This window comes from Pelobates fuscus, chromosome 6 (genome assembly GCF_036172605.1).
Source record: "Pelobates fuscus isolate aPelFus1 chromosome 6, aPelFus1.pri, whole genome shotgun sequence".
Taxonomy (NCBI): domain Eukaryota; kingdom Metazoa; phylum Chordata; class Amphibia; order Anura; family Pelobatidae; genus Pelobates; species Pelobates fuscus.
In genome coordinates this window covers 165,109,767-165,130,122 of record NC_086322.1, presented here as the reverse complement: position 1 = coordinate 165,130,122, position 20,356 = coordinate 165,109,767, and the positions used below count along the sequence as shown (strand labels likewise).

The 20,356-nt window shown below is 39.3% G+C and overlaps 1 protein-coding gene across 2 annotated transcripts in view; it reads left to right on the top strand.

The window, feature by feature from the left end:
• MGAT4D (MGAT4 family member D) overlaps positions 1 to 20,356 on the top strand; it is a 182,735-nt gene that overhangs the window by 80,504 nt on the left and 81,875 nt on the right. For both annotated transcript variants that reach the window (XM_063458454.1, XM_063458453.1), the window contains 4 exons: positions 5,319 to 5,452; positions 6,928 to 6,974; positions 8,725 to 8,838; positions 10,732 to 10,807. In XM_063458454.1, coding sequence (XP_063314524.1) covers positions 5,319 to 5,452; positions 6,928 to 6,974; positions 8,725 to 8,838; positions 10,732 to 10,807 — 371 coding nt within the window. The remainder of the gene's footprint in view (positions 1 to 5,318; positions 5,453 to 6,927; positions 6,975 to 8,724; positions 8,839 to 10,731; positions 10,808 to 20,356) is intronic.

The window sequence follows — 20,356 nt, the reverse complement described above, 5'->3', positions numbered from 1 at the left end:
ATTGCGCTGTGTGTGTGTGTGTGTGTCGGTATGGATTGCGCTGTGTGTGTGTGTGTGTGTCGGTATGGATTGCGCTGTGTGTGTGTGTGTGTCGGTATGGATTGCGCTGTGTGTGTGTGTGTCGGTATGGATTGCGCTGTGTGTGTGTGTGTGTCGGTATGAATTGCGCTGTGTGTGTGTGTGTGTCGGTATGGATTGCGCTGTGTGTGTGTGTGTGTGTCGGTATGGATTGCGCTGTGTGTGTCTAGATATATCTCTATATATCACAAACGTAATCTTATAAATGTTTAAAATATATACCTTTGGCTTTAATATAATTTCTATGCAGATGACACGCAAATCTACCTGATCTCTCCCCGTCCCTCTTGACTAGTGTATCTGACTGCCTCTCTATTTTAACTGCCCACGTCCTTAAACTAAACTTGACCAAAACGGAAATTCTGGTCTTTCCTCCCTCAAGTGTTGTTACTCCTGTGTCTGTCTCCCTCCAAGTCAACGGTTCTACCATCAGCTCCACCACGCAGGCTCGCTGCCTAGGTTTTCTCTTTGACTCCGACCTCTCATGTTCAATCTATAGCCAAATCCTGTCATTTCCATCTCAAAAACATTGCGCGCATCCGCCCCTACTTAACGCCAGATGCGACTAAGGTGTTGGTCCATTCCACTGTCCTTTCTCGCCTTGACTACTGGAATCCACTTCTCAGTGGTCTTACGTGCGAGGCTCATCTTCCTGTCTGCCCGCACCTCCCATGCCTCACCCTTCTGTCAGTCCCTACATTGACTTCCTATAAATTATAGAGCTCAATTTAAAATTCTGGTTCTTGCTTTCAAATCTCTACATAATGCTGCTCCCACCTATCTATCCTCCTTTATACACAAGTATGTCCCGTCTAGGCCCTTACGATCTGCTGAAGACTTGCCTATTTCTTCTGTCCGTACTCCCACCTCTGATGCTCGCCTTCAAGATTTCTCGAGGGCTGCACCGTTCCTGTGGAACTCTCTTCCCTCCTCCGTTAGATGCTCACCCAGTCTCCACTCCTTCAAAAAATCGTTAAAAACCCACTTCTTCATAAAAGCGTATCAATTAAACTGTTAATAGCTCCTGACTGATTCCTCTTCTGCAACTGTCACTAGTCTAATACTATCCCTACCTTTTTGTGTCATTTTACCCCACTCCCTCTAGCATGTAAGCTCATTGAGCAGGGCCCTCAACCTCTCTGTTCCTGTGTGTCCAACTTGTCAGGTTACAACTACATGTCTGTTCGTCCACCCATTGTAAAGCGCTGCGGAATTTGATGGCGCTATATAAATATCATAATAATATATGCATGTATAATACACATTTGGAAATTACGCACATGTATATAAAATGTAACAAGGGTTTCACATTTGTCAAAGGGTTATTGACAAATTCTATATACAGTTGCAAGAAAAAGTATGTGAACCCTATGGAATGATATGGATTTCTGCACAAATTGGTCATAAAATGTGATCTGATCATCATCTAAGTCACAACAATAGACAATCACAGTCTGCTTAAACTAATAAAACACAAAGAATGAAATGTTGCCATGTTTTTATTGAACACACCATGTAAACATTCATAGTGCACGTGGAAAAAGTATGTGAACCCCTAGACTAATGCCATCTCCAAGAGCGAAGTGGAGTGAGATGTCAGCCAACTGGAGTCCAATCAATGAGATGAGATTGGAGGTGTGGGTTACAGATGCCCTGCCCTATAAAAAACACACACCAGTTCTGGGTTTGCTTTTCACAAAAAGCATTGCCTGATGTGAATGATGCCTCGCACAAAAGAGCTCTCAGAAGACCTACGATTAAGAATTGTTGACTTACATAAAGCTGGAAAGGGTTATAAAAGTATCTCCAAAAGCCTTACTGTTCATCAGTCCACAGTAAGACAAATTGTCTATAAATGGAGAAAGTTCAGCACTGATGCTACTCTCCCTAGGAGTGGCCGTCCTGTAAAGATGACTGCAAGAGCACAGCGCAGACTGCTCAATGAGGTGAAGAAGAATCCTAGAGTGTCGGCTAAAGACTTACAAAAGTCACTGGCAAATGCTAACATCCCTGTTAGCGAATCTACAATACATAAAACACTAAACAAGAATGTATTTCATGGGAGGATAACACAGAGGAAGCAACTGCTGTCCAAACAAAACATTGCTGCATGTTTACAGTTTGCACAAGAGCACCTGGATGTTCCACAGCAGTACTGGCAAAATATTCTGTGGACAGATGAAACCAAAGTTGAGTTGTTTGGAAGAAACACACAACACTATGTGTGGCGAAAAAGAGGCACAGCACACAAACATCAAAACCTCATCCCTACTGTGAAGTATGGTGGTGGGGGCATCATGGTTTGGGGCTGCTTTGCTGCGTCAGGGCCTGGACGGATTGCTATCATCGAAGGAAAAATGAATTCCCAAGTTTATCAAGACATTTTGCAGGAGAACTTAAGGCCATCTGTCTACCAGCTGAAGCTCAACAGAAGATGGGTGTTGCAACAGGACAATGACCCAAAGCATAGAAGTAAATCAACAACAGAATGGCTTAAACAGAAGAAAATACGCCTTCTGAAGTGGCCCAGTCAGAGTCCTGACCTCAAACCGATTGAGATGCTGTGGCATGACCTCAAGAAAGTGATTCACACCAGACATCCCAAGAATATTGCTGAACTGAAACAGTTCTGTAAAGAGTAATGGTCAAGAATTACTTCTGACCGTTGTGCACGTCTGATCTGCAACTACAGGAAACGTTTGTTTGAAGTTATTGCTGCCAAAGGAGGTTCAACCAGTTATTAAATCCAAGGGTTCACATACTTTTTCCACCTGCACTGTGAATGTTTACATGGTGTGTTCAATAAAAACATGGCAACATTTCATACTTTGTGTGTTATTAGTTTAAGCAGGCTGTGATTGTCTATTGTTGTGACTTAGATGATAATCAGATCACATTTTATGACCAATTTGTGCAGAAATCCATATCATTCCAAAGGGTTCACATACTTTTTCTTGCAACTGTATAGGGGCAGGTCTGGCTGCAAAGAGTGACTGACAGCCTGCCTTCTCAAGGCAGATCATACACGGAGCTCTGCTGAAGCACTGTGTGCATGATCCTAGGGCCTATTCCCTACTGGATCCCTGGGACTTAAAAACAAAATGTTAAAAATTGTGCTGGGACCGTATTTAAATATACAAAACCTTCCCAGCAAATTCAGGACTGTTGACACCTTTGATATAGTTATCTGTGATTCTACTAACAAGTAAAGGGCAGATAAATTCTGTTCTAACTGTGTGGGCCATAATATGACAAGGAGGTCACCCTGGATCTTCCTCTGGGATTCTTCACAAACACTGACTCCAGACTACAACATGGTCTCTGTTTGGTTTATTAAAACATATATTAAATAAAATAAGACCCCTGTCCCCTATTACTACAAAAACCTCTCGAAAAAGTCCATGTTGGGCAGTTAGTTTAGGGTCATCTAGAGGGGGAAAACGGGCAGTCAGTGAGCTCTGTACATGTTGGTCAGTTCCACAGTATGTACTGCTGCCCCTAGGAGTCCAGAACTATTTCTCAGCTTTGCAAAAAAGAAAGACTTCTATATAAAACCTGTAATATCCTTATAGTATAGAATAGATCATTTTACACCCATTTGATTTTCTAGCATGTTTGAAAATATTGATAAACAAAGCATGCATAGTTTTCCTTCATAGTGTAGGGGCATTTCCAAAGTAACTCTGTGAATCTCTAACCAGCTTATTTGCTTTGAATATTTATAGAATGGGCAAGTTAATCTAATTTGAACATTGAGGTGAGGATGGCTTGCACTGACTTCATGCTTACTGACAGCTCTAACAAAACAATGGCAGGGTTATTCACTAAGGTGAGTCAATTTTAATTTGAGGCCAAGATAGCTGAGATGGAAACATTCTTAGTCTACTTTGCTTCCAATTTAGCCAAGTTTGGACTCAAATTTGTAATTCATAAAAGCCTCTCTGCTCGGTACGGGTTCCAGACACGCTGAGGCCTGGCAGCCGTGGTTTGTCTGTGGCGCGTGATTTATAATGCTTGTATGAGCGTGAGACGTGGGGGTCACGTGAGGGTGCCCGCCCAGCCGGACACGGGAATCCTCTTCTCCTTTCTTCTTACATTATCTCTATTTACATTGCTCTCTTTCACCAATCTTATTCTCATGACCAGTGCAGGGAAGGATTAACACTCCCTCCTAATATTTATATCCGCCTAACTAGTATGGTAAAGGTGAACTCTGGCAGACGCTACTGCTGGGGCGCTCTTGGCGCATCATGCTTTACAATGTAAACTGTACAACGCCGAGTTCCATACAAAACTCATAACGCTTTGAGATGGGAGTAACATGATAGTTACTGCAGTCTACCTGTTCTTAAACTCTTAGTAGGAAAGCGTAACTGGATTGACTAGAAAATCAAATGTGTAACGTAATAATTGTTTCATAATTTTCATAAACATTTTATGACACTTGCTTTGAGGCGATACATGCGCGGTTTCATATTTTAGTACAAATTTCAGATATTGAATGATGATGACAGGGGGCTTGAAGGGGATTATCCTTGCTCCTTTTCTCTTCGTCTACTTATCTCTTATATCTTTCTTCACTGTCCTCTCTCGCAGGCCTTACTACTATGATAAGGGATGGAAAGGACTGAACTTCACAAACTGCACAGGATACATTATAGTACCAATGGCAGATGCAGACAAAAGTTACTACTGGGGAATGCTCTGCATCTCATGTTACCATTATATTTTTACTTATAATGTGCCTCTGGAAAAACAGCCCGCATTTATGGAACGTGACAATGTGTCTGGATCCATACAAGATGTGTATTTGTGTATTATCTGCATATATGTATAGAGTGAGGCCAGCGTGCCTACAATTCTTCTTTCTTCATATCTGCAATAACTCAATAAAAAGAGATTTCAACAACAAATATATATTTGATTTTATTTGAGGAAAAATATTATAGGCAAATGTATAAAATTAAGAAATAGAAAATGTAATTAGGGAAGTGGAAAGGATAGTTAGAATGAAGAAAGAAAATTTGAACATAACAATGGAAGAGAATACTCGGGGGATGTCCGTTTGTGAAGTATTGGATACATAATTCTAAATACCTTAAATGCCAAGATATTTTTATGGCTAGATATGTTTTATTCTATTGCAAAAGTTTCTTGGGAATTGCTGAAGCCTGGAGCATACAGTTAAATAGTTTATAGTTGCTCATTCTTAAAGCCCCTTTCTTTATTTGCATTCTCAGTGTCAGTCATTTTCGGTATTCCCACAGTGAAGAGGGACAAACAGAGCTACTTGATGGACACATTGGGTTCCCTTTTCTCAGAATTGTCTGCAGAAGAAAAAGAGGACTGCGTGGTGGTGGTATTTATAGCCGAGGTAAGCAATGAAATATTTGACCACAGCTTATTATGGGATTTGAGTTCCATACTCCTCAATACTCAGGGAAGGTTGACCATGCCCAGTCCAACCAACTGGCCCAGCTATGTTTAGTAGGGTCCTTGTCACCTGACATTGACTGTTTAGAAAGCACACTGCCTTCATGACAAGAACATATATATTGCAAAGGGGCATGTAATTATGAAATGTTTGTTTTTCTTGGGCATGCTTACTAAATTATATTCTTTTTACTTTGATTTAATTTTCACACACACACATATATATATATATATATATATATATATATATATATATATATATATATATATATATATATATATTATATTCTAAAATCTCTATTCCTGTCACATAGGTTGTGCCTACTTTAATTTAGGATCTGTTATTGGGGTGTGGGGCATTCCAATGAATTGTTTGTCTGGTTTTCTCAAGTAATTTCTATAGACATTATATTTCATAACTATGATGGTTTTAAATGTGTATTTAAAACCGGATCTCCTCCTCGTGAATAAATACAGATGTTTGTACTGGATGATTTGCATCACTGCACCTGTCTTTTAAGAAATCTGTGTGTACTTACACCGTGCATAGCTCACATTATTCTTTTTTTTTTTTTTTTTTAATGAGTGCTTAGGTCAGTTTCTTGTCCTCCTCAGAGCTAAATTGACAGTCCAACTTGGGGATCTTGCAACTGATTGAACACACAGATGCCATACATGGTGTGCATGGGAATGCCTAAGGGCATAAATATAACTCATGATAAATTATAATAAACATTGTCTCATTGTTGGAAGATGAGAAATACATTAACACAGCACAATTTTTATGTAGAAAGGATAATGGATAACGCATGTCTAGATTTCACTGCTCTCATAAAAAGACATTTTAGAATGAATCTTTAAGGTCCAACAGGAAAACGATTGATATTCCCTCTCTAGTTATGAAACTAAATGGTGTGGATCTTTGTGTTCTAATTTATTCTTAACACCGGAAGCCAAGCTTAAATCCGTTAGATTTCATGGGGTCGGTGTTCTGGAAACTGAAATAGGCACAGTGGATAGCTTTAAACGTTTTAGAACATCCTTTGCTTTGATTCTGGAATACTAGTTCTTAACTTATTTATCAATAAAGTGTAGTTGAGCACCATATGAACTGAAGTTCAGAAATGAACTCTCTCAAGGGCCTTTCTCATATACAGGGATATTTACATTGTTGTTGAATATGTGAGGTCATGGGGATCCAGATTCTGTTGGAACTTTTGTGCTCCTTCCCATGAAGCTTGACTTATCATAACAATAATGGTAATTAATGTAGAAATGTTGAAACAGAGCTTGCTAATATGTAAATAACTCCTGTTGTTGAATCTTATATCATCTTTTGTGCTTGTTTTCCCTCGTTTGGTTTCTAAAATAATTTTTCACCTACAGCATCTCATTAAAAATGTACTTTTATTCCAGATTAATTTACAGTATGTGGAAGAGCTTGCTTATCGCATAAAAGAAAGGTACACATTGTGTTTTTTTTATCTAACTTTTTTGTGTAATCAAAATAAGTTTTACAATTTGCCAACATCGCAGTCTGCTCCTACACATGGTCTACCAGCATGGAAACTTCTAAATCGTCACCTGGGATGCATTGAACTGCAACAGTAGTAACTCCTACCTTAGGTTCAATAAATTGGTTGGGTACGCCTTAAGATGGAAAGGCTATAATTAATTAAAGGCTAGCTGTTGATGTGCTTTAATGATGGTCTTAGAGTGGCATAGAGGTTACTTGGCAATCCTCAATCAATCTTATGTAAACTTGGAATGCAATGGGAAATTGGTAGTTGGCTTTTCCAATGAGACTCACCTTCAAAAGTAAATCTGAACAAAACCCAAAACAAGCAAACTACAATTTTTGTGAAGGTTGGCTACTTGGCACAATGCTCTGTCACAGAAGGTAAAAGAACCCATAGCTGCTGTCCATAGGGTTTCTATGAGGGTCTGATCTTGAAGGGTAAAAAAGGGAGGGTAATAAAAGATAATATATAGGATGTAATAGTCCGGTTCAGAATTTGGTGGTCTCAGCTAGAGCTACCATATTTTTAAACCAATGTCTATTGTTTTGTTTTCTCTGGTTCATAAAAAGTGTTTGTGCTTTCAACTGAGCATCTGACATTCTTTTTATTTTGATAATTATATATTTTATGCAGTTATAGTAGAAAAGGAGGATACACAACTTGGCTCCACAATCTGATGCATAAGATAAGCCAGGTGGATGGATGTTTATTTATTTTTTTAAATTCTTTATTTTTATTGTGCTTTAAGTGACATAACATACCAGCTCTTGGTGCCCCAATAGCATTCCTTGAGCACATTTTCAAGCGAAACCGTTGGAACATTAGGATTTTCAGCACATTTTTTTAAACGTTAGAGTAATATTGATTAGATCAGGTTATTGGTAAATGTAGGTCACAATAGCAAGAGTTGTGGGTACAAGAGGTTAATATACATGACTGACCTAGGTTAGTAACATGCAAAAGTACTTTGCTAGTGTATCTGTCTTATGAGGCAAGTGCTTATTAGTATATGCATGATAGGCAGGCTAAACTGTGGGTCTAGGCATATAATCTAAGGCTACATAAGTGTAAGAAGAGATGAGATGCCTAGGGTTGCAGTATGGCTGGCTAAGCGTGTAAAACATATATAAAAGTAAAACAAATAAAGGTTACTGGCAGATTGCACAGCGTGTAAGAGTCAATAGAGGGGGAGATCACCGGATGGATGGATGTTTATTTATAAATTGGTCAACTTAGGCCTCATTAATATAAATGTGTTTATGTAAATATTTATATTATATTTCTGTGCAGAAAAACAGTACATGCAAACATGTGGAAACTGTTGTTATATGTGTTTTTAATGGGGAAAACAAATTAAAATGCTGACACGGCCAGACAATGGACAACTTGTTGAGGAGTAACTCTCCCATTGCTGGCCATTTCTCCAGATACCTTAGCAAAAATGTTTAGGGGTGTTCACCAAAGTAAGTTTCAAATGATGAAGCCAACAAAACTAAATTGTAAAAGCACTCAGTTTTCTGTGTTGGACTAAAGTCTGAAAATCACTTTGAAACTCTTGACAATTCTCACTCTAGTGAAGCCCATTTCAGGTTTATATTGTACTGGAAATGAGTCCTTCTAAACAGTTCATGTGTTTTTCTGCGCTTATGTCTGTTCATCCTGGAAATCTAAATATTACATTTTCTACTTACAGTTTTCCTCGTGAAATACAGTCTGGTGTCCTTGAGGTCATTTCTCCGCCAGCATCTTATTACCCAGATTTAAACAATATTAAGGAAACCTTTGGTGACTCCAAAGAGAGAGTGAGGTACTGTATAGCAGTTTGAAACACTACACCCTGGTCGCTATAGCTGCAGAGTGCTACTTTATTAACTGTTGCTCTATTACATGAATTGATAGAATGATCATGGCAATTAAAATAATCCTCTTAGAAGATGTCCCCCTCTTTTCTACCACTTGTGCTTTCAGTGTGCTGGACACTCCTTACTCCTGCCAGCAAGGAGCCAAAAGCCTAAAATGATGTAATCCACTTAGTGATTGGCTGTGTATATGGGTCCTTGTTTTATATCTCTTGTATCCTATATTACCACAGTCTAAAGATTTCTGTAAACATTAGATTTGACAAGAAAGCACTGTACCTTTTTTTTTTAATATAATTAAAGGGACATTATAGTCACAACACCTACAGCTTAATGTTGTTCTTGTGTCTATCCCCTTTCCCAGCAGGCTTTTTTGTTGTAAATACTGCCTTTTCAAGAAAAAAAAAAAAGGCAGTTGTTTACATTATACAAGAATATAATAGCCACTCCCCACATGTCCACTAGAGGTTGTTCCTGAGCCAGTGCTGCACAGTGCATTGTTCTGTAACAATGCTGGATCTTAAAATAAAGCTGCACTGTCATGCCCGAATCCATTTTTTTTTTATAACCCCCCCTCCCGACTTCACTACATCTAATTGTCCCCCCTAGTTTAAGACGAACAAACACACACCGAATATCGGTGTGTGTTTGTTCGTTCAGTTTATAAGAAGGAGGGAGCTACCGCCTCGCAGCTCCCTCCTTGTAATATGTAAAAATAGAAGCTGCGGGGCGCTGTGCTCCCTGCCGCTTCCCAAGCCCCCCATGTCCTCCCTGTAAGGGAGATTGAAATCTGCCAAATACCCCTACTCACTGTGCTGTGAGTATGGGGCATGTCTGCCCTAACCCCCTTCCTTCCAACAAATAGATGCCCTTACCAGATTGGTCACCTGTAAGGTTTACTATTTACCTATCAGAGCACTCTTAATTGGTTGACTCAGAGTGCTATGATTGGTTGTTTTAAGCCAAATTGGTTGTTTTAAGCAGGACGTGGGGGGGGGGGGGGGGTGACGACGACAATATGGCCATACTGTTCTCATTCTGTTAGGACAAAATTCGGTAGTTTCGCCGGAGTCCTGTCTAGATGACAGGATGTTAGGGAATACTGAAAGGATGAATCGCGAGATCACGGGGAAGGTGTGTAATGTGGGAAAATTTGGCTCAGAGTGGGTCAAGCGTAAAAACCCCTACACTTGGGTATAAGGAGGACTCTCAAAGCTGCATTGTACAATAATTCTCTACATAAACAATCACTTCTCCTTTTGATATTCTCCATCTTGCAGTACAAAACATCACTGTAAAATGTTTCTTCAGTCTGAAGGATGCGGACTCAGGAGATGTGTCTGCCACTCTACTTACTAGAGGTGTATAAGATTGACGCACATTCAATTTATTTCACCCATGTTCTGGGCTTTGCAATACTTATTGGGAGATGGACAGATCTCCTAAACCAGAATCTTTTGGATTGCAACATCACTCTTTTGTCTTGCAGTCACCAGTAAAGATGAAAGGGAGTGGCAACCCTTTTACAGAGTGGGTTATTGTACAGTGCTGTTATGTAAAGCTTAGCGATAGGACTCGCCATACCTACGTGTAAGGGTTGTTATTGTAGCGGTCTTCCCCCCCCCCCCCAGGTCAAATAAGTGTTGTACTATGCACTTTTGATATTCATATTTTCCGCTGTTCTTGTTTGCCTGTGAGAACCTAGTGCTTACACATGCTGTATTTCAGGCTGCGGTGAACAACATTATTATTCTTATTGCTGGTCCTGTTTTATCGCTGTGTAAAGATATTTGCCTCTTGTATTTTGCAGAAATGCCTAATAGTGTTTTGTTTCTGTCCAGGTGGCGAACCAAGCAAAATTTGGACTACAGCTTTCTTATGTTGTATGCTCAGCCCAAAGGTGTATATTATTTACAGGTAATTGTTGATCATATTCCGTTTACTTTAGCATGCAGTTATTGTTAAGCTGAAGTAGATTTATTAAAGGTACATACATCTCTTTGAAGGGTGGGGCTCTTACGAAATCCCTGGTTCTGCAAATGGTAAACAGATGCACTGTAGTGGTGAGAAGTATTTTTTAGGTGGCGCAGGACGACTGCTACTTACCACTAGTTTCATGGAGATAAATGCTTCTGCACACTTAAATTGTGCACTGCTCTGAAAGGACTGGTAATTGAATACTAAACCAAGCGCTTCCAGAGGAGATTTGATTTGCCATGTACACTCAGTAATTGCTTTGACGAATATCAGCCAGTGTAAAGACCCAAACCCTAGTCAGAAATAGTAACTAACATTCTTAAAGACCCAGGTATGAGGAACATCGGCTATTATTGCTCAGCAACCAACTTCATTTTATTTAAAACTAAATATTCATTTTGGAAAGTTGTGTGAGTTAAGCAGCTTTTATAGCAATGTATTTGTTGGTGCCCATTGCCAGAATGTATAAGCTAATCACATGGGATTTACGAACATTGACGTTTCTCAAATTTAGAGACATTGCTGTAATTAATGGGTAAAACAATTCAGTTGAGGACAACACACTTTGTTAATGTAAGATGCCATTACAGAGTGCAAACACTCGTTGAAAAAGGCGGGCTGCAAATAAGTGCACTTTATATTCATTTTATGTCAACCATGACGAAAATGGGCTATAGAAGAAGATAATGCCAGGTTCTGAAGAGACACATGATAAAATTGCACAAGCGGGCAATAAGACAACTGGTGGAGCTTCAGTCTCACGGAGCACTGCCAGAATCCCCAACATGAGTCCAAAATTAACAAAAGAACTGGGCTACACACCTGATAGTGTCCTTAAAATACTCCTTTGGGGACAGCCACATAATCCATACAACCTTTAGATTAAGGTGCCTTAATCTTGTTTACACAGTTTGCCGCAAGTGGCCTAATGTATACCCACACAGGCTAATCATCCAAAACCAATTAGTGGGACAGTATTCCTTTTTAGAGACATGATGAAAAAAGAGAATGAAAACATTATGCACAGGGTGATGGTATATAAAGGCACCATGGGATGCAAAATGTTAAAACAAAACAAAAAAAATATTCACAAGTAAATAGTGGCAAAACATACATATTCTGAGGCATAACCAGGTTTAACCATAGCACATACATGGAATTAGTCAAATTCAAATTATATTAAAAAACAAACTGGCTCTCAATCTAAATGCATACAATAAACAAGTGTACAAATTAAATGGAGAAAGGTATGTTAGCCTGGAGGTAGCATCTAATATGGGCTGTGAGAAAGGAAGGTGGTTCCATATAAGAACAAATATGAATTCTTGTGGGAAACTGTGTATAGGAAGCCTTTGTCTTTAATTGTAGTTTTATAAATATAAAACCTGTTGGCAGTCTTATTATTAAGAGCTTTGTGAGTTTATATACGTATAGAATACACTGATCATCCACAACATTAAAACCACTTGACAGGTGAAGTGAATAACCTTGATTATATTGTTATAATGGTTCTTGTCAAGGGGTTGAGATCTATTAGGCTTGAAGTGAACAGTCAGTTCTTGAATTTCATGTGTTGAAAGCAGGAAAAGTGGACAAGTGAAAAGATCTGAGTGACTTTGACAAGCACCAAATAGTGATGGGTGATGGCTAGAAGACTGGGTCAGAGCATCTCCAAAACGGCAAATCTTATAGGGTGTTCCCGGTATGCAGTGGTTAGTAACTATCAAGAGGTGCAGGGAATGGCAATCGGCAAACCGGCATCATGAGTGCAAAACGCTCACTGATGTAAGTGAGGATTTAAGGCTAGCACATCTGGTTTGATTGTACAGAAGAGCTACTGTAGCTGTATTGAAATGTGTCAGAACACACAGTATATTGCAGTTTGTTGTGTATGGGGCTGCGTGGCCACAGATAGGTCAGAGTGCCCATGATGACCCCTGTCCACTGCTAAAAGCACCTTCCGTGGGGACATGAGCATTACAATTGGACAGTCGAGCAATGTAAGATGGTTGCCTGGTCTGACATTTTCATTAAGGTCAGGTGTATGTGTGTCATTTACTTGGGGAAGAGATGCATATTGCAACACTGGACTAGGAGGCACCTCTAGAGTATTTACAAAGGAAAGGCTGTATTTCTATTTCTGCCTATAAAGGCAGCATTTACATTAAAAAGCCTGTAGGGACTGACTATGCCAACAAGAACTACTACATTAAGCTGTAGTGGTTATGGTGACTAAAGTGTCCCTTTAAATTATCTGCTGCTAATGTCGTCTTGCTAGATACCACAGGACACATTCAGAGGCCTTGTGGGGAGTCCATGCCTCAATGCATCTGACCTGTTTTGCAAGCACTAGGAACACCTACATGATATTAGACAGCTGGTTTTAAATGTTTTGGCTGATCTGTGTATGTAAAAAATAAAACACATCTAAATATCCCATTTCATATAACTGTATGTTTAAATTACAGATCTCGTATGTATTTATGTATGTATATAACAAAAATGATAAGGTGAGGCCTGATAGAAAGCAGTTGTTGTGGTTGTTGGGGGATTCTATCATAAGAGGTGTGGAGCTCAACAATAGTGGCCTTGTGAAATGTCTTCCTGGAGCTACTACTCACAGAGACAGACCTTTTTCTAATATTGTGAAGCGAGCAAAGCAGGAAGGGGAATTGGATATACTTGTCCAGCTAGGGACAAATGACTTGGCTTGCAATGAGGTTTCAGAGGTTAAGGAAGTTTTTAGTGTTTTTGCCAATGATATTCAGCAGGTTGTGTCCACACTGTCATTCTCTGAAGTTCTGCCTGTGCATAACATTCAGAATGACAGGAGGATGTGTATTAGTGACTTTAACTTGTGGCATGGTGAATGGTGTGGGGAGCAAGGATTTGGCTTAATTTCTCATTGTAGCTCTGTTTGTATGTGAAGGATAGCATAAAATCTAGCCTAATAAAAGTTAGTGAGGCGAACATAGTCTGTTTTGGGTTACATTAGAATTTGGTAATCACAAAGTAACTCGTGTAGGTGTGATTTATAGGCCCCCAGGACAAAGAGTTAGATAATCTACTAGTTGAGGAAATGGCTAAAATGACAATGTAGGGGGAAGTTATCATCGTGGGTGACTTTAATCTTCCTGATGTGAACTGGAAAACCAAAATAGCTGCTTGTGCCAGGAGCACACACATTCTAAATTCTCTCCTGGGATTGTCTCTAAAACAATTAGTTGAGGAGCCAACTCGTAAAGAGGCCATACTAGATATAGTGTTAACAAATGGAGATTTGGTATCAGATATTACTGTAGGTGAAAGTTTAGGATACAGTGACTGAGGCACACCACACAAAAACAAGTTTTAGACTTTAGAAAACCAGACTTCTCTAAAATTAGAATATGTGTAAAGGAGTCATTATCAGACTGGAGCAGTTTAAATTGCATACAAGAGAAATGGGATTATTTAAAAGATGCACTACTGAAAGCAACAGAAAATTGCATTAGGCTTGTCAGTAAAAGCAAAAAATTCAAGAAACCACTGTGGTACTCCGCAGATGTGGCCAAAATAGTAAAAAACTAAAAGTTAGCAATTATAAAAATAAAAAATAAAAAAACAGACAGATCTATAAGATTAGGCAGAGGCTAGGCAAGTTATAACAACTTCCAAATTACACGCAGAAGATAAAATAGCAGTCCATAAAAAAGGGACAAAACATTTTTTAGATGCCTAAATGAGAATAGGAAAGTAAGACAATGATTCGTTAGATTAAAAACAAAAGAAGGAAGGTATGTAGAAGAGGATAAAGGTCTAGATGACTGCCTCAATGAATATGTTGGTTCAGTATTTACAGATGAAAATGAAGAAAAGGGGCCTCCGTAAGGAAAAAGGACAAATGAGTCATTTGTTACATGTGAGTTTAGAGGTTCTATTTCAACTGTCAAAAGTCGTGACAAATATGTTAATGGGGCCTGATGGAATACACCCAAAGTTATTAAAAGAGCTTAGTGGTGTACTAGCAAAACCATTTACAGGTTTCTCAGAAAGTTGGAAGTTAGCGAATGTTGTGCCCATTCACAAGAAAGGTAGTAGGGAGGAGTCTGCAACTATAGGCCAGTAAACCTTTTTTTTTTTTTTTTTTATTGAGTAACTAAAATAATAGATCAGGGTAGTTCAGTAGACATTGCTTACCTAGATTTCAGTAAGGCTTTTGACACTGTTGCATGTAGAAGGCTTATCAATATACTACAATCTTTAAGTTTGAATTCCAATATAGTTGAATGGCTAGGGCAGTGGCTGAGTGACAGGCAACATAGTTGTAGTCAATAAAGTTGTAGTCAATGGAGTATATTCAAAGCATGGTCTTGTCACCAGTGGGGTACCTCAGGGATCTATACTTGGACCAATTCTATTTAATTTTTCTAATATTGCAGAATGTCTTGATGGTAAGGTATGTCTTTTTGCTGATGATACGAAGATATGTAACAGGGTTGATGTTCCAGGAGGGATAAGCCAAATGGCAAATGATTTAGGTAAACTAGAAATATGGTCAGAGTTGTGGCAACTGACATTTAATGTGGATAAGTGCAAGATAATGCATGCTTGGACGTAAAAACCCAAGGGCAGAGTACAGAATATTTGATAGACTCCTAACCTCAACATCTGAGGAAAGGGATTTAGGGGTGATTATTTCTGATGAATTGAAGGTAGGCAGACAATGTAATGGAAAAGGTGGAAACTAGGGGTAGCGCCACAAATACAGTCAATATACAGGTAGTTCCCGACTTTACAAGCTAATTGGTTCCAAAGCGTAGTACATAAAGTGACAGTTCATAAAGTGAGAACTAATTTCCCATAGACACGGGTTCCGTTCCTGACCAACAAATTTTACCATTGAAAACCTAAATTATTAAGTACAAATACAAAATGAAAGCATAGCAAATACATGTATGTTGTAGGAATATTAAAGACATGCATACCATATTGAAATCCTCATCCAATTATCATCAATCCTTTTACTATTCAATGAAGAGACATGCTGCACTTTTTGAATGGGGAACCTCTCTTAAACCCTCATACTTATTCATGTTCTTCATTATCCGCTTCCCCCTCTCCTTTATCACTTTTCTGTTACTCCTTTTATATTTACAGCTCTCAAACTTTCTTCCTTCTCCCCTTTCTCAGGCTTTTCATCCCTCCTCCTGCTCCTTACTATTGCTGTCTGCCAAAACTTGGCACACATACACACATACAGCTATGTCAGACACACACAGACAAATCAAGTCAAATCTATACTCAATAGCACAATAGCACACAGTGCAATAATATTACAGGGTCTGTAATGTATGCCCGTGAAAGCACAAAGAGATTAGTACAATCTAAACCTGTTTTTAGACTTTCCTTTATCTTCAGGAACTGTGTTCCTAATCCTCATCTCTCTTCTTGTCTACTCCTGACCACAAATTCTTCTTCTTCTCTTCTTGTATGTGCTCCAAAGCACTCTTCTCGGTCCTCATACGTAGACCACTAACACAAAATGGAGGTGAAACAAAATGGCGGCACATCCAGAAAAAAGTTCATAAAGTCGGGAGTTCCTAAAGCGAGAGTTCATAAAGTGAGAAATGCCTGTACAGAGAAAATGTACAATATAAGTAAAAATGGTACAAAAACGTATGTATATGAGAACGAATATGTCTAATAATGTCCCAAGAGAAGCAAATAAGTCCAATAGTAAGTCCAAATTGTAGTGTCAACGTGCACTTTCCGGGAGTACTTTTCCACAAAAATGTCTACGAAATTCCTCAATGTAATAGAGCAGCAGGAAATGTTGGCAGAATGCTTGGTTGTATAGGGAGAGGTATTAGCAGTAGAAAGAGGGAAGTGCTCATTCCATTGTACAGAACACTGGTGAGACCTCACTTGGAGTATTGTACGCAGTACTGGAGACCGTATCTTCAGAAGGATATTGATACTTTAGAGAGAGTTCAGAGAAGGGCTACTAAACTGGTTCATGGATTGCAGGATAAGGTTACTTAAGGAACTTAACATGTATAGCTTGGAGGAAAGACAAGACGGGGGGATATTTAAATACATAAAGGGAATCAACACCGTAAAGGAGGAGATTATTTTTAATCTCAAGAGGACATAGTCTTAAATTAGAGGGGCAAAGCTTTAAATATAATATCAGGAAGTACCGTATATACTCTAGTATAAGCCGACCCGAATATAAGCCGAGGCCCCTAATTTTACCCAAAAAAACTGGGAAAACTTATTGACTCGAGTATAAGACTAGGGTGGGAAATGCAGCAGCTACTGGTAAATTTCTAAATAAAATTAGATCCTAAAAAATATATATTAATTGAATATTTACTTACAGTGTGTGTATAATGAGTGCAGTGTGTGCGTATGAGTGCAGCGTGCAGTGTGTGCGTATGAGTGCAGTGTGTGTGTGTTGCAGAGCTTTGGTGGGGGTGGGCAATGTTATTATTATTTTTTAATTATTTTCATATTTTTTTTATTATTATTTCTTATTATTTATTTAATTTAATTATTTTTTTTATTTTATTATTATTATAATTTTTTATTTTTATTTTCGTCCCCCCTCCCTGCTTGATATATGGCAGGGAGGGGGCTCTCCTTCCCTGGTGGTCCAGCATTGGTAGTTCAGTGGGGGGGAGGAGGGGGGTTGGCAGAGATGTTACTTACTTGTCCTGCAGCTCCTGTCAACTCTCTCCTCCTACGCGCCGTCCGGTCAGCTCTTCTGTCAGCTCACACTGTAAATCTCGCGAGAGCCGCGGCTCTCGCGAGATTTACACTGGGAGCTGACCGAGGTGCTGAACGGACCGGCGTGGAGGAGGAGAGAGCTGACAGGAGCTGCAGGACAGGTAAGTAAACTCTCTGCCAGCCCCTAGTCTGTATTATGGCAATGCAAATCGCCATAATACAGACTATTGACTCGAGTATAAGCCGAGTTGGGGTTTTTCAGCACAAAAAATGTGCTGAAAAACTCTGCTTATACTCGAGTATATACGGTATTACTTTACTGAAAGGGTAGTGGATGCATGGAATAGCCTTCCAGCTGAAGTGGTAGAGGTTAACACAGTAAAGGAGTTTAAGCATGTGTGGGATATGCATAAGGCTATCCTAGCTTTAAGATAAGGCCAGGAAATAATGAAAGTATTCAGAAAATTGGACAGACTAGATGGGCCGAATGGTTCATATTTGCCGTCACATTGTTTGTTTCTATGTATATGTGTGTATATATGTATATTTAAACAAATGGAGGTCATTTAGTTACTCCAATGGCCATGTGTTCCCTATTAAGGGTTAATAAATATATATGGGTATATATAAAAAATACCCCTCTCTCTCATTAGAGATATCTTTGCCAGAAGCTGAAGGAGCAAGGTGAAAGGTCAGTGCAGGACCCGACTAGGGGGGTCTTCCTTGACGTTGGCAGGCGGGCATTCCTTCCAATGGCCATTGGAGTACCTAAATGACCTCCATTTGTTTAAATATACATAAGGATTCAGGATAGAGTGCAGGTAACTTCTTGTATGGTGGCCGATGTGTACTCCGGTCATTGTTGCTGCCCAGGAGTGATAGGAGTGAGCGCAGGACTTATCTTTTTATGTGTGTGTGTGTATTCTTTTGTTTTGTTTTTTCATAAAAAATTTTTTATATACATTTTGCTGAAATAAAATAACATTTTCACCCTGCAGATCAAATTTTCATAGACTTTCAGTGACAACAAATGATGCTTTTAAGAGCCTCTATTTCTTTTGTTTGTGACCTGGTCTGACAAGGTGTCTATATGATTATTGTAATGGATGCATAGAAACACACTTCTATTGCATGTCTGGATTTTCGGCAAGTTATCTTTTATAGTTTATTCATTGTAGTCTGTTTTCTGTTACAGAGATTTGTTACAGGGAAACTTGAAAATCTGTCCATGTGTATAGGCCACGGGTAGGCAACCTTTTAGCAGCACTGTGCCGAAATAATATTGTGATGTCCCGTAGTGTGCCGGTCCTATTTTTTTAAATTGAGGTGTGTATGTTGCTGTAATCTGCTTGTGTTATTTATACAGCGGTTGCTTTGTATCGTTGTATTTGTGCGTATATGAGCTATTATATTGTATATGTTCATGAGTAGTTTGTGGTATCGTGTATGATACCTGTGTATGAGGGCTGCTTGTGGAATTGTTTGTGTGGATGGATATGTCACATAGTGTGTTTTGGTGTGTGTATGTGCGGGGCTGTTTGGGGTATTGTATGTGAGAGCCTGCATGTGGAGTTGTGTGCATGTATGTGGATTGTTAGTGGTGTTGCGTTTTGCGTATTGTGTGTGGACTCTTCATATTTGTATGAGAGGAGGGTTATTATGCATTTCTGTGTTTATCTAGCAGTGTGGGTGGCTTTCCTGGGATCCAGTGGGGACCAGGCTGGCCAGGTACATGTCAAGGGCAGGAGCTGCAACAGCAACTGGGGGCTGCTCTAGACCAGTGTGGATTCCTATTCAAAAGTGCTGGGAGGAAGTGATCTGAGATCACTTCCTCTATGTGCTGCAATACGTAAATTAATGATTGTCCTTCACCACCTTTTCGTATTAACAGATGTCTAAAGTTCCATTGGAACTCCTGATAGGCCAGACCCTGTTTGGGTCTGGCAGCCTTGAGTACCGTGCATGGCACACGTGCCATAGGTTGCCTACCTCTGGTATAGGCTTACTGTATGTATCCGTACAATTGCCTAGTTAGCCCAGGAGTCACAAACTAAACAGGTCTGAGTTAATTTTAATTACCTTATTGAAAATGAACTAGTCTCTAATGAACCCCGGTTTCTGAACCTATCTTGCTTATCTTATTATTCATATTGAGAAATTTCCATTTTGTTTAACGTTATGATTGCAAAAATGGTGCTCACAATCAGTGCCTTTTCTTCTTTTCTAGCATTCACCAGGTAAATTGGACTATTTATTTGAAAAAGGGAAAGAAATAAGCCCATGTAACTAAGAAACACACAAAAAGCAATTAGATCAAAACTAGTATATTCAGCTGTTAGAAGGAAGCGTATTAGGTGCCCATGAAGGCACGAGTCTAGTAAAATTTAGCCAATACAGGAACTCGCTGAACTTTACACTCTAGGTCTACTGTGAGGCAAAGGTTATTATGACTAATATAGCAAGGTCCCCAGAGTGTATTACAGCCAAAGCCCCTGTGTGTAAGTCGCTCAACAGTCATGATATATTGAACAGGGCAATCAAGTGATTCGATAATTTATACAGTATAGTCAAAAACTGCCTCAAAAAAAAATATGGAGTATGGCTGCCCAATACGAATAAAATAGTCTTAGAAAGGGTAGGAGGTCTCGCTAGAGTAGCAGTTGATAGTCAGGGAAACTTGATAAGACGTATCTGCCTCACAGTAGACCCTAGAGTGTAAACTACGGTGAGATCCCGTAGTGCCTAAATTTAACTAGACTCGTGCCTTCATGGAGACCC